Below are 13,662 nucleotides of genomic sequence, written 5' to 3'. Positions count from 1 at the left end.
AAGTGTAAAGTTATTATTGTACTCACGAGTACTTTTTGTCCCTCGTTTTACTTTTTAAATTTTCTATCGGCAGCAAGAGCGGCGGCCGCTCATTAACCTCGATGATTTCACATTAATTCATCATAAACAAATATCAATATTGTAAAATGGCAAATAAAAAAATGTAACTGGTTAAATACAGTTATCCCAGTACTGCCAGGGGTTTTCCAAGTAGATAATACTTTCATAAATTAGAATATAATGAAGATCCGAAGGCTGATCTCAACAGGTTTTCTTTCCTTTCTGTTTTATGATTAATTGATGCAATTATAAATGAAACCCATCAGCGGCATCCTTCAGGAACAGGGCACCTGGACCCGCAGATTCCGCGTTCTCGCCGTTTATTTAATCCGCCGTCCATGCGTATCTCTCATCTGGACCAGGGCTTGCCTCTGTATAAAACTAAATAAATAAATAAATCCTTGCCGTGGCAGCAAGCCGCGCCCCCTCTGGAGCGTACACGTTTAGCAAGTAGCGGCCGAAAGTAGTTTTTTTTTTTTTTTTTTTTGCTTGCGCTTTGATGCTCTGATTCATCATGAAGGAAGACGCCAGCTCTGTCCGGGCTCCTGCATTATGTCGAGCTGATCGTAAGACGGTGGGCTTTGGTCAAAAGATCATGTTTTAGCCGGGATCCTATCAGCACGCCCCCAGCAGAAATCCTCGTATCTAAGAAGCCCCGCAGTACAGAGGAGGATAGCTCGGAAGCGGGAGCCGGTTGCTTTGGTGATGCTTGCCCCAGAGCTGGGGATAGGGATGCGAAGGGAGCCAGTGAACTGAAATATGCGAGCGGGGCGCACTGAGATCATTGGAAGGCAGACGGCACCAGTCCAAGGGATGAATGGCTCGCTTCTTCCGCGACACTGCTGTTGTTGCACTGGGATCCTAATCAAAACTGCAGGGATACTTTAAACGGATACCGCAATCACCAAAAAAAAAAAAAAAGCTGGAGTACACGATCTTGGGATAAAGCGAAGATACGGACTGTGGACTGCACTTGAAAGTGTGAGAGTTGTGGATCTCTCTTTTTCTTCTCTCTCCCCCCACCCCCCTTTTTTTAAAACTGGAATCCAAACTAATGCTTCTCAGCTCTGTTCCGTTTCTCATTGTTGTTTGAATGTCCTGTAGTTTGGACCAGTACCAGGGGAGGCTTATGGCTACTGCCAAACGTGTGCTTTCCGGAGTTGTATTACTTCGGTAACCCGCACACTTTCTTTGCCTGTTGCCTTCCAACTCCTCCTTATCCTTTCTGGGGTTTATATGGCTTTGGATAATAAACGTGATAAACACTTATCTTTTACAGCTATGGTAATAGACGATAACTCAGTACGGAACGGCAGGGGCCTTTCCGATCAGTGGGCAGACAGCGTGGTGGTCAGACCCAGGACCACAGAGCGTAACATCACCGTGCACAAAACGCTGGTGCTTGGATTCGCCATCTCCATCCTTACTCTAATCATCGTGACTATCATCGCCGTGCTTCTCAGCGTCAAATTTGAAGAGTGCACCGGCGAGCCCAGTGGCCGGCCGGCCAGTGGAAACCACACTAAGTTCAACCAGACCAGGGATTCACAGGTCCATCACCGGGGCGAGGAGCATGGCATCCAACCCTGGAAACTGCTCAGGTTGCCTACCTCGCTGCGACCCATCCATTACAATCTCTACCTGACTGTGTTCATGGACAATTTTACTTTTCACGGACAAGTCAGCATTGAATTCGAATGCCTCAACTCCACCAGGTTTATCGTCCTACATGCGGATCGCCTAGAGCTGCAGAGGGCGATCGTGTACACGGGCGAGAGAAGGAGAGGAGCGCTGAAGGTGCACCGGCAATTTAAGTACCCCGCCAACCAGGTACTGGTCATCGCGCTCAATGGTGAGATGGAACCCCGGAGGAGCTATAAAGTTAACTTAACTTTCCATGCTCGAATCGAATATGAGCTACTGGGCTTCTTCCGCAGCACTTACCCGCAACTCGGGGACAAAAGGTAAGATGCGCAGACACGGATACCGAGCCACGTGAGTTCTGCCTCGGCAATGATCGTCTTGGCACCTATCAATCCATCCGGGTGTATCAGATGGCTTGGTAGTGTGTAGGTATACGCAGAAATAAACAGGACGAGTGCAAGGCATCCCATGATTAGGAGGCATTGTTAATCAATATGTCCCATCATTAAAGTTACTTTTAAATGTACAGAGCGCTGGGGACTGGCCTCTCGCTATCAGTTTTATTATTAAGCCTGTCTTGTTTTAATATTAGAGTGCACGCTATCAATTCAGAGCAACTCCACTCTGAAGAACATCCATCTACCGGGAAGTTTATCTCTATTCTAGTCTAGTATAGTCTAGTCCAGAATAACATTCTCAAAACAGTTTAACCAGTTCACGGTCTCGGGAACCAGAGCGCGGCATTGGGAGCAAGACAGTAACAATTACAGACAGGACGCCCGGTCAATAATTGAGCCTACTTACTAACACACCTACACTCACTGACACTTACACAAGGAGGATTTGAAATACCGTTAATCAAATTAATTTGAACATAAAAAAATGTCGATGGTAAACCGGAACCGCAAGAACACAGGGTGGCCGTGCACGGACCACGACCGGGCGTAAGGCATTGTATTAACGAGCCATCTATTATATTATATTATATTATATTATATTATATTATATTATATTATATTATATTATATTATATTATATTATATTATATACGAACTCACTTAAATAACTTTCTCCCTGGAGACAAGTAAAATATCTATCTATCTATCTATCTATCTATCTATCTATCTATCTATCTATCTATCTATCTATCTATCTATCTATCTATCTATCTATCTATCTATCTATCTATCTATCTATCAAGCGGCAATATTTTGTTACTTTCACCTATTTATTTAACGTTGACATCCTCACATTTATACTCCTTCTCCCTTATGCCCCCCTTTCAGGTCTATTGTCAAAAGTTCATCTGTCAACATCTGTGCTTCTGTAGCATGTGGCTGGATGTGTGCCGTAACGTTACATTTAAAACAATTAGAATCGAGCTCATGCTCAATTTAAAAGAAGAGTTAGAAACCCTTCATATATTATAGTACATCATTGAATGCTCAACCTGCCGTTTCGGCCTTTGGTTTTTGTTAAGTTTTAGTTGTCTTAAATTTAATTCATTTTAACGTAGTTGTGCAAATAATTAAAAATCTTCAAAGCAGTTAAACAAAAATATATCACAAGAGACTTTTTATTGACTTCCATCTTATAGCCGGCAGTGTTCGCATATACTCTGAAGCTGTTAAAGATTAATTCCGAATATATTTGCATATGTTCAAGTGAAGTGATTTCATTTTCTAATACAGTTAACCCCGTCAAGTTATTTTCCACGGGGCAATTATGAACCCTGTATACATTCACCTCGCTTTACTAAATATAACTTAGTTTCAAAGTAAAGCATTATCCGCGGCTTAACTCCTTAACTCCCGATTTTGGCAGCAATCACACTCGGAGAATTTTGAGCAGACGATGCCTGTCTTAATTAACTGGCAATGACTGCACAACCACGTGACTCGCTTCTCTTATTGCTTAGCTGAATAACGCAACTCCAGTGAGACCTTCAGCACTTCGTTTGTGCAGCACAACAACAGCGCATTCGAGTGAATGTTCACAAATCACATTCCGGTATGTTCAGGCACGTTATCTGACCTCGTTAGGGTCAGGCACAAGCTGAGCCGCTCTTAGCGTGCAGCCGACCGACTTTCAACGCCTCTCCGTGGACTGGATTGCCTGCCAGACTATTAAATTATGTGTCTGTATGATGTAAGTGGGAACTCCGCCATATGGGTGTCAAAACCCCGACTCCTTACTGACGAATATTGCGAACATTCAGAATCGCCCATTATCGCATTTTACATTTTTTCACTTGTTTTAGTTACGATTAAAACATGCCTATAACTGGGACTAGCACACTTAGACAGATAGATAGAGAGAGAATTTAAAAATAGATAATTTTAAAAATACTTCCTATCTATGAAAATTTCATTTTAATTTGAATTGAAAGTAAAAAATGTACAAAACATTCAGTTTAAAAGAAGCATTCATTAATTAGTAATACATTCTAAAATAACACGCATTTGAACACATACTTTAATAATCTGTTTTAAAATGTCTTTATGGTGGACTTGCACCTTGTCCAAATTGTTTCTGGGATGGACTCCAATCTCCCCAATACAACTACACCCAGGACCCCTACAAAGTGGATTTAAAATTTTTTGTGCATGAGCATGAATGTAGATTTATAAACCATGTCATAGACACCGCTTACTTTGTTAATTGTGTTGGCTTCCATCTTTAGATATATTGATAAATATCAAAGGGAGTAGGCAACAGATATAATCATAAATAGATACTGTATATATATGAATAGATGGATCAAAAGTCATGGTAGGCACTATATTAAATAGATGTGAAAGGCACTTTATGATAGACAGATAGAGAAGGTGATATGTAATAGAAATACATAGATTTGAAAGACACTATATTGGATTGCTAGATAGATAATTATATTTAAAATAAATATTTCCTACATCCAGTACTTCTGGGAGGGGCCCCATTCCTCCACACATATGTCAATGTCATGGAATTGCATGAAGTTAACGCAAAAAAATATTTATATATATGTGTGTGTGTGTGTGTGTGTGTGTGTAAAGATAAATATCAAAGGCAGAATGCAATGGATACAATCAAACATAGATACATACGTGGATGGATGGATCGATAGTCATGGAAGGCACTATATTAGATAGGTAGATGAACTGAAAGGTACTGTATGATTGGGAGATAGATAGGGAAATGTGCTATTTCATTGGTACATTGATTTGAAAGGCACTATATTGGGTAGATTTGCTATATAAAAATTACATACAATTGAAAGGCACTATATTGGGTAGATAGAGAAATGTGCTATATCATTAGTACATAGATCTGAAAAATACTATATTGGGTACATAGATGTGCTTTATAATAGGTCCATAAATTTGAAAGGCACTATATTAGGTAGATAGATAGAGAAATGTGCTACATCATTGGTACATCGATTTGAAAGGCACTATATTTGGTACATAGATGTGCTTTATAATTGGTCCATAAATTTGAAAGGGTTAGGGTTAGGGTTAGGGTAGAGAGAGGAATGTACTAAATCATTGGTACAAAGATTTGAAAGGCGCTATATTGGGTAGATAGAGGAATGTGCTATATCATTGGTACATCAATTTGAAAGACACTATTTTTGTTTAGATAGATAATTAATTAATGTAAATATATCCGATGTCCAACGCTTCTGGGAAGGGCTCCAATCCCCCTCACACATGGCCATGTTATGGATTTGTATGAAGTTAATTTTAAAATGTATATATCTCTTCATGAATGTTAATTTACAAAGCACATCAAGCACACACCACACTTACATGCATTATTGGCTGTTATAAATGTGTGTCTATAGATAGAGAGGTTGATATAAATTGTGGTATTTGGCAGATAAAATAGTAGATAGATTAATATGGTGCGATATGCAACAGATGCACAATAATAAAAAAAAAAAATCTAAATGATACACATTCAACAGGAATTTACTATTTAGGCCGTTGTGGTCATTTGATTAGCTAATTGCTTCATTGGTACAACTGGAGGGATGAACAAATATTTGCTTTTGCAGTTGAAACAAATGCAGTTTACAGTTTCATTGTTGAGGATAATACCACAGTAGATCTGTTAAAGGATTTAAATTACCACTTATATTTTGCATAGAAACTACTAAACTACTGCATAGAAAATGAAGATCTGTAGGTAGGTATTATTTACATTAAAAAAATTCTTAAGCCACCTTGGAAGCAAAGTAATGATAAAAGCAAAAAGGGACCATGGATTAATACTGTATTGTGCATAGTCAAACATTATTACTAGTGCACAGTTCTGGTGATATTGTGCATACCTAGGGATAGTACGGTGGGGCATTAGTAGCACTGCTGCCTCACAACAGGGAGACGAGGGTTCAGGTACTGAGTGCTTCCTGCATGGAGTTTGCATGTTCTCCCAGAGTCTGTGTGGGTTTCTTGCATATGTTCTGGTTTCTTCAGACCACAGGCTAAGCAGCCCCTGCTGGTCTCACCAACACCTCTTTCATCAGCAACCCAGGGTTTTCCTAGGTGGTCTCCCATCCAAGTACTGGCTTAGCTTCAGGTGGATGGCCCCGTCTGAAGTGCAGGTGGTATGGCTGCTGACTTAAGAGTGTGGGGATGTCCAGTATCTGTGCTAACCACAGCATTCAATATTAGAACATTAGACGAGAACAGGCCATTCAGCCCAACAAAGCTTGCCAGTCCTATCCACTTAATTCTTCTAAAACAACATCCAGTTGAGTTTTAAGTCCTTAAAGTCTTACTGTCTACCACACTACTTGGTAGCTTATTCCAAACAGTGAAAGACTGAAAAACATTTTTGTACAGTTCTGTTTCTTCCAGAACTCTGGCTTTATGTCCACAAAGTTTCAGGAGCACACAAAAGGCTTCCTTGGTGCCTTTTTCAAATTGAACGCCATCACGCCATCCTCCTCTGCTTGGCCCCGTTCTGACCAGAGTAACATCTTGTGTTCAGGGAAATTCCTAATATGGCTCTTGTTTCTTTTTTATTCCTCTTTCAGTGGGGATACCTTTAATAGAGAAAGTGGCACTTCAGGTTTTTACACCTCTTTGTTGACTTGTATCGTATAGCCTTGACTCAAGAAAGTTTGAACTAGAAGCACAAAGTGAGCAATTAAAAAATATTAGTGTCAAGAATAAATGAGTGTTGCCTTCAAGCCCCAAGGTTAAACTGGAAAGTTGAGGTTGCACAGGTAAACTTACACACAACCCCAAGGCTGTAGAGAACACTGCTGGGCCGACAGAGCAGGGCCCTTTGAACTGGAAACGGGGAAACAAAGACCCTTTCACATAAAATGAAAAGCTATCAGAAACAACATTGAGCATGTGATGTAAATTTGGAAAAAAAAAAACTTTTTGGAAGGGGCGGCACGGTGGCGCAGTGGGTAGCACTGCCGCCTCGCAATTGGGAGATCTGGGGACCTGGGTTCGCTTCCCGGGTCCTCCCTGCGTGGAGTTTGCATGTTCTCCCCGTGTCTGCGTGGATTTCCTCCGGGCGCTCCGGTTTCCTCCCACAGTCCAAAGACATGCAGGTTAGGTGGATTGGCGATTCTAAATTGGACCTAGTGTGTGCTTGGTGTGTGGGTGCATTTGTGTGTGTCCTGCGGTGGGTTGGCGCCCTGCCCGGGATTGGTTCCTGCCTTGTGCCATGTGTTGGCTGGGATTGGCTCCAGCAGACCCCCGTGACCCTGTGTTCAGATTCAGCGGGTTGGAAAATGGATGGATGAACGAATACTTAGGAAGACAAAGTTGGGTGTTGTTATAAACGTTTATCATAATAAGTTAAATTACTAAGAGAAGCGTATCACTTATTTTGTGCAGCATTTGGGGGTAGGGGATCCTTTGCTCCCCCCTGGCCTTTAAAAAAGAAACAACACTGATGTGAAATCTTTCCAAATGTTTCAAAGCCTTTGCATCTATATTTACAGCGGAAGAGCCCACGTTTTTTTTTTGTGTAGTCAGCACTTTTCTCTGTCTGACTTTGAGCTGTGAACAGACTAAAAAGAAAATAAAGATTCTATAAACAACCAAAAAAAAAGCTTGTAAGAAGCTTAACTATTCTGTTTTACATTTGTCATTGTTTGCCAATTGTGGGTTTTAGGAACACTCTTACACACAGGCTCATTCTACCACAGTGTGCTAAGAAGTACCTGTTGGGGTCTTTTCTGCCCATTGCTACCAGACAATTCAATGCTTCCTCCCAATGTACTTGTTAAGTTCATTTTGAAATATCTGCACACTATACATTTATTTATTTATTTGTGGATTAATTGATTGATTGGTTGGCTGTATTATTTGTCCTGTGAGTCTGTATGTTTTTTATGTTTCGGCTGCTGTATGCATCTGAATTTCCTCATGGGATTAATTAAGGTTATCTAATTAAATCAATGGCATGTAGACCCTTGCATACTGGTGAATGAATGAATGAGATCTATGAACGGAAACTACTGTATGTCTAATAGTTAGTGAGCTGTATTATTAGAAACCAGATATTATATATTGTAAATAAATATGCCATATTATCAGGAGCTCTGTATATCACTGTATATCAGTCAATCAGTGAATTAGATAGATAGATAGATAGATAGATAGATAGATAGATAGATAGATAGATAGATAGATACTTTATTAATCCCAATGGGAAATTCACATAATTGGTGATGGAGCCATGGTAACAAGAACCTAGCATACTCACTACATGAATGAAGTTTACATTTCAGTTTGAGTTTTTAATTTATTTTTTTGTATAGTTGTCTTCACTCACTGAGAACAGGCTCTGCACACATTGGTTCTTGAATAAGAACCATCGCCTGGTTTATCAATGAACGAATGAGTTGGATGAACTTTTGTTCTTTACTTGTTTAAGTTATTAATGCTTACCATAAAATCCCGCCTATAAACTTTTACCACAGCAGATCATCTTCTTCCATATCTTTCTGTCCTCTCCATCTTGCTCTGTTACACTCATCACCTGCATGTCCTCTCTCACCACATCCATAAACCTCCTCTTAGGCCTTCTTCTTCTCCTCTTCCCTGGCAGCTTTATCCTTAGCATCCTTCTCCCAATATACCCAGCATCTCTCCTTTGCACATGTCCAAACCAACGCAATCTTGCTTCTCTGACTTTGTCTCCCAACCGTCCAACTTGAGCTGACCCTCTAATGTACTCATTTCTAATTCTATCCATCCTCGTCACACCCAGTGCAAATCTTAGCATCTTTAACTCTGCTACCTCCAGCTCTGTCTCCTGCTTTCTGGTCAGTGCCACTGTCTCCAACCCATATAACATAGCTGGTCTCACCACCGTCCTGTAGACCTTCCCTTTCACTCTTGCTGATATCCATCTGTCACAAATCACTCCTGACACTCTTCTCCACCCATTCCACCCTGGCTGCACTCTCTTTTTCACCTCTCTTCCACAATCTCTGTTACTCTGTACTGTTGATCCCAAGTATTTAGACTCCTCCACCTTCGCCAACTCTACTCCTTGCTTTTACAACTGTTGTGCATAAATCAGAATACTTAGTCATAATTCCTGTCTGCAGAGGATAATTTTTAGTGAAGCCTAAACTTTTCATTCTGCACACAAAAACTAGCAATTCCATTAGTCATCTTTCTAGTTTCATAAAATGTGAAGTATCATGGTTTCGTCTGGTAAAAAGTTCAATACATTTTCAGCTGTAATTTGCTCCTTTTAATCTAGGCAGATAAAAAAAACCAGAAAACTGAACTCTGGATGTCAGAAATTCCAGAATAAATAATAATAATAAAAAAGGATAAATGAGATAGTTGAAAACATCAAACAAAATCAGATCCAACTAATTTGCTAATTGTTTTCTTGTGTTACCTTTGTCTCTTATAGGGTGCACTCTGAGACTGGCATCACATAAATTTAATATTAACTGAATGCAGGTTAGGTGGATTGACAATCCTAAATTGTCCCTAGTGTGTGCTTGATGTGTGGGTGTGTGTGTGCCCTGCAGTGGGCTGGCGCCCTGCCTTGGGTTTGTTTCCTGCCTTGCGCCCTATGTTGGCTGGGATTGGCTCCAGCAGACCCCCGTGACCCTGTAGTTAGGATATAGTGGGTTGGATAATGGATGGATGGATGGATGTATGGATGAATGCTTGTATTTAGTAATCTGGTGTAGGAAATAGTACAAACTTAACCTCAGAATAGTTGGTCTTCCGTCTAGGATCTGTGTCTAATATTTCTGGGCTCAGCCGTGAGCCCAATGTGCCTGTGTATACAATAGGAATACAAATGTTTGGAAAACTGATGATTGAATGGAAGGGAGGAAGATTTGTAAGTGTAAAGTAAATTGTTTCAAATGCAAGAAGGACTGCAAGTAAAACAGGAGCTATGCAAACAGTTTAGAAAAATGTTTTAAAAAACTGTTTAGAAAATGTGGAAGTAAATTATTACCAAGTATCTTAATGCTGTAATAAGAGTCCATACTTCTTCTTTGAGAGGTTTCAAATAGGGGGTGGTTTTAGGAATGAATTTGATCAAGCATTTAGAACATTTATTATAACATTCAGATACTCAAGAGTACCATATATCCTTTAAAAGCTTCAAAGTATTGATTGCTCTTCTTGCTTGAAGACTGATACAGTTGGACCACTGGGCCCTCTACCTCCCTGTGACCCTGTGATAAAAAGGATGTTTTCACTCAATGTAATGAAACATGGTAACCTGGTCAACTACCTCCAGCCCAGCTCGAACAATAATACTTTTGGAAGGGCAAAACTGGCTATAAAAATGTTAATATAGTTTAATCTTTGAAAGGGAACCCAAAAATTCCAGAAAAAAAAATATAAATTTTACAGCAGTACCCTTTCAGTCACTTTCAAAATACTGTCCTTGAGATACACCACACTCGTCCCAGCACTTCTCTCATTCCTTGAAGCATTTCCTGTGCTCATCTTTTGTTACCATGTCTAGAATCTCCTGCTTGTTTTCCCCCTAGATTTCTTCCACAATAGCAAACCTTCTTCCCTTTAGTCTCTATTTTAATTTCTTGAACAAAAATGAGTCGCAGGGAGTGAGATCTGGCGAATACAAGGGTGCGAAGCAACAGCCACTTTGTTCTTGGTCAAAAACTCTTTGACTGACAACATGGTGTGTGCAGGAGTGCATCACTTCTCTGGGCCATTTTTTCCTGATGTTTTCCCATATATGTCTCAACATTCTCAACATTACTAATTATTATAAACTCTTTACGAGCAAGACTGCCAGTGTGATACAGTAGATCTGCGGCTCAGAAAGAATGTCAGTTTTAATAAATAATCAATTGGTAGGCTCATTCTCTGTGGGTGCATTCACACGGCTGTGGGGAGTTGGTGGAGTAATTCGGGCGAGACGCACCTGCATGTGAAGGTGCGGTCTTTCTTAACTGCTTCATCGGCTTCCTGCAGTGCGCAATTGATACACTGCACCCACAGAGAATCAGCTGACATGAGAAAAAAAGAAACGAAATGAAAGAAAGGAAAAGAGCATGGAGGTTGAAAGGAAGAAGAGAGGCTCCCAAAAGTGAAGAGAGAGCATGGAACCAACCTGTAACGTCATAACCAGTGTCAAAAAACAAGAACATCAGATTTATATTTGACTTGACAAAAAAAAAAAATTACACAAGTAGTCTGCACAGTTGTAGAATAAATGCTGGAAATATGTATTCAATCAACTTGGCACAATGCCACTGCAGCTGCGTAATGCAGGTAATCACTGACACACCAATCAAGTCAATTCTATTTATTCCTGTCACTCACATCGTCATGGAGGTGCAGTGCATTATTTAAAAAATGTGACAGTCTGACACACTGCAGCACCCGATTGTGCACGTTACTGTGATTTCCCCACAAGAAAATCTTCCTACATGAGAAGCCGAACCCCAACCTCACCACACCATTAGCCAGCGGCTGCCCCTTTCTGTTTCTGGATTCCTGCAGAAAAGGCTGAGGACATGCACTCTCCAAGCGGCATGACCCTTCACATTTTGTTGTTCTCTTGATGTCTTCATTTTGGGGATTGCAATCAGCAAGATTGTCATTGAAATTGACAAAGATGGGATTGTACCACCAGGACACATCTATCGTCTTGCCAACATTTGTGTACATGACAGAATTTTCTGTTTTGTTTTCCACTAGAGATCTTTATTTGAATATTAAATGGCAGGCAGACACATGCAGAATTAAAACATGCAAACACTCCCAGACAGGAACTAACCCCTTTTTGTCTTGTGTCATTGGAATGGATTTTGATGGATGGAAAATGCTTTTTAATATGTGGGATTTTTTATGTGAAGAGAAACACCGTACAACACAGTGAATTCACTTTTCTGCAAAATGTTTTATTTATCTTGTCATAGAAGACCAGGGTTGGCTGGCAATGGAAGGGTGGAAGGAGACCACCTTCTGGGGCCATGTGCTCTTCCAGTACAGGAGGTGCCAGCAGCTCTCTGGTGGGTCTCCCGTTTACACACCTGCAGTGCTGCATGGGAATTGCAGTTCTAATGGGCAGCCCAGCTGGGTCTCGTGGGATCCACCAGGGGAAGCTGTGGGGAGGAGGTTTCCTCATTTTAGGGAGCCTCCAGCTGACCTAGAAGTGCTACTCGTATGCAATGTGAGTATTCCTGTGCCCAGTATCGAGGAAGCCACTCCTTATCACTGTAGGGTGTGAAGCAGAGGAAAGAGACAGAGAGAAGGAAGGAGACATTTCCTTGTAATTGTGCTTGTGCAACTTTTAGAGAAGTATGTGAGAGACATTTGTGCACAATAAATCATTTCTTTGAACTTGGGACTTGTGTTTGGGGTGCTGCAACACCCTCTGCTGGTCACAATCTCTAATCATAACACTTTTGTCTTTTTTTATCTTGTCTTGTCTTGTTCAGTCCTAGCTGACCTTTTCTTACCTTATCTTGTACAATCTTATGTCATCTTGTCTTGTTTTACACTGTGTAAAAAAAGACAACAGTGTGAAAGAGTTGGGGCACCACCACCCCAATAATAAATAAAGAAAGCGTGCAATAAATGTAGAGTAGTCGTTTCAGACTGGAGTTCAGAACAGAACTAACTCCAAGATAGCTGGCCTGCTGGTCATATGGCTTTCAGGCAGGAAGGGTTGGGTCCAGTAGAGCAGTCAACAGAAATGACATCTTAAGGGATGGAATGGCTGTCAGTCTTCTGTTTTGCTGACGGATGAATAGCGAAGGCATTAGCAAACAGCACCAACTCCTGGTTCGGCAGGTAACTACCATAACCAGAGCTCTTAAGTTGCCTCACATGTGCACCTACATGACAGCTACCTTATCTTGGCCTGCCCTATCTTTCCTTCCTTTTTCTCTTTTTAACTCTTCTACACCTGTCTTGCCTTGTCATGTCCTGTCCTTCTCCTCTTATCTAATCTTCTTGACAACTGGCTTATTTCTGTATGTGTTTGTTTGATTATAATTCTCGAACCACTGTCTGGTTGATAGTTGGTCGTTTTAAGAGATGTGGGTGGGAGTTGTGTTATTAAAGGAGAGAAGTCATCCAAACAACTTCTGCATTAATTATCCACAATAGTTTCTCATTGTTCTCAAGTTTAGTTAAATCTTGAAAAGTAATATTAGAGAGTTCAGCGGATTTAGTAGGCGGCAGCTTTCTAAATTTTAGCAGCAACCATCTGTTGGCCTTCCTTGAATTAATGCACATCAAGCCGTGTTTAGCAGCTGACAGACTTGTTTTTATTTCATTGAATTTTCACTGCTCTAAGTTAGCAAACGCACAAAGCTAAAAGTGTTTTTTGTTGCCTTTTCCCTCCATGTTTACTGAGAAGTGTGGCTTCAGATTATCAAGCGTTAGTGCAGCTCCATCTAACAATATGCCTTTACAGCTGCCAGCTTTATATCTGGCAAACCATCAAACACACAATTTCAGTTTCTCTTAGAAAAGTCTG

The 13,662-nt window shown here is 40.6% G+C and overlaps 1 protein-coding gene across 1 annotated transcript in view; it reads left to right on the top strand.

Annotated features, from left to right (window-relative positions):
* Positions 1-233: 233 nt before the first annotated feature.
* LOC114664349 (thyrotropin-releasing hormone-degrading ectoenzyme-like) overlaps positions 234-13,662 on the top strand; it is a 940,843-nt gene continuing 927,414 nt past the window's right edge. Inside the window, 1 exon segment of the mRNA XM_028818439.2 lies at positions 234-2,024. Coding sequence (XP_028674272.2) covers positions 1,297-2,024 — 728 coding nt within the window. The 5' untranslated portion in view covers positions 234-1,296.

Source organism: Erpetoichthys calabaricus, chromosome 1, assembly GCF_900747795.2.
Source record: "Erpetoichthys calabaricus chromosome 1, fErpCal1.3, whole genome shotgun sequence".
NCBI lineage: Eukaryota > Metazoa > Chordata > Cladistia > Polypteriformes > Polypteridae > Erpetoichthys > Erpetoichthys calabaricus.
Note: the sequence above shows the minus strand (reverse complement) of the source record. Positions and strands in the feature narration are given on the sequence as shown.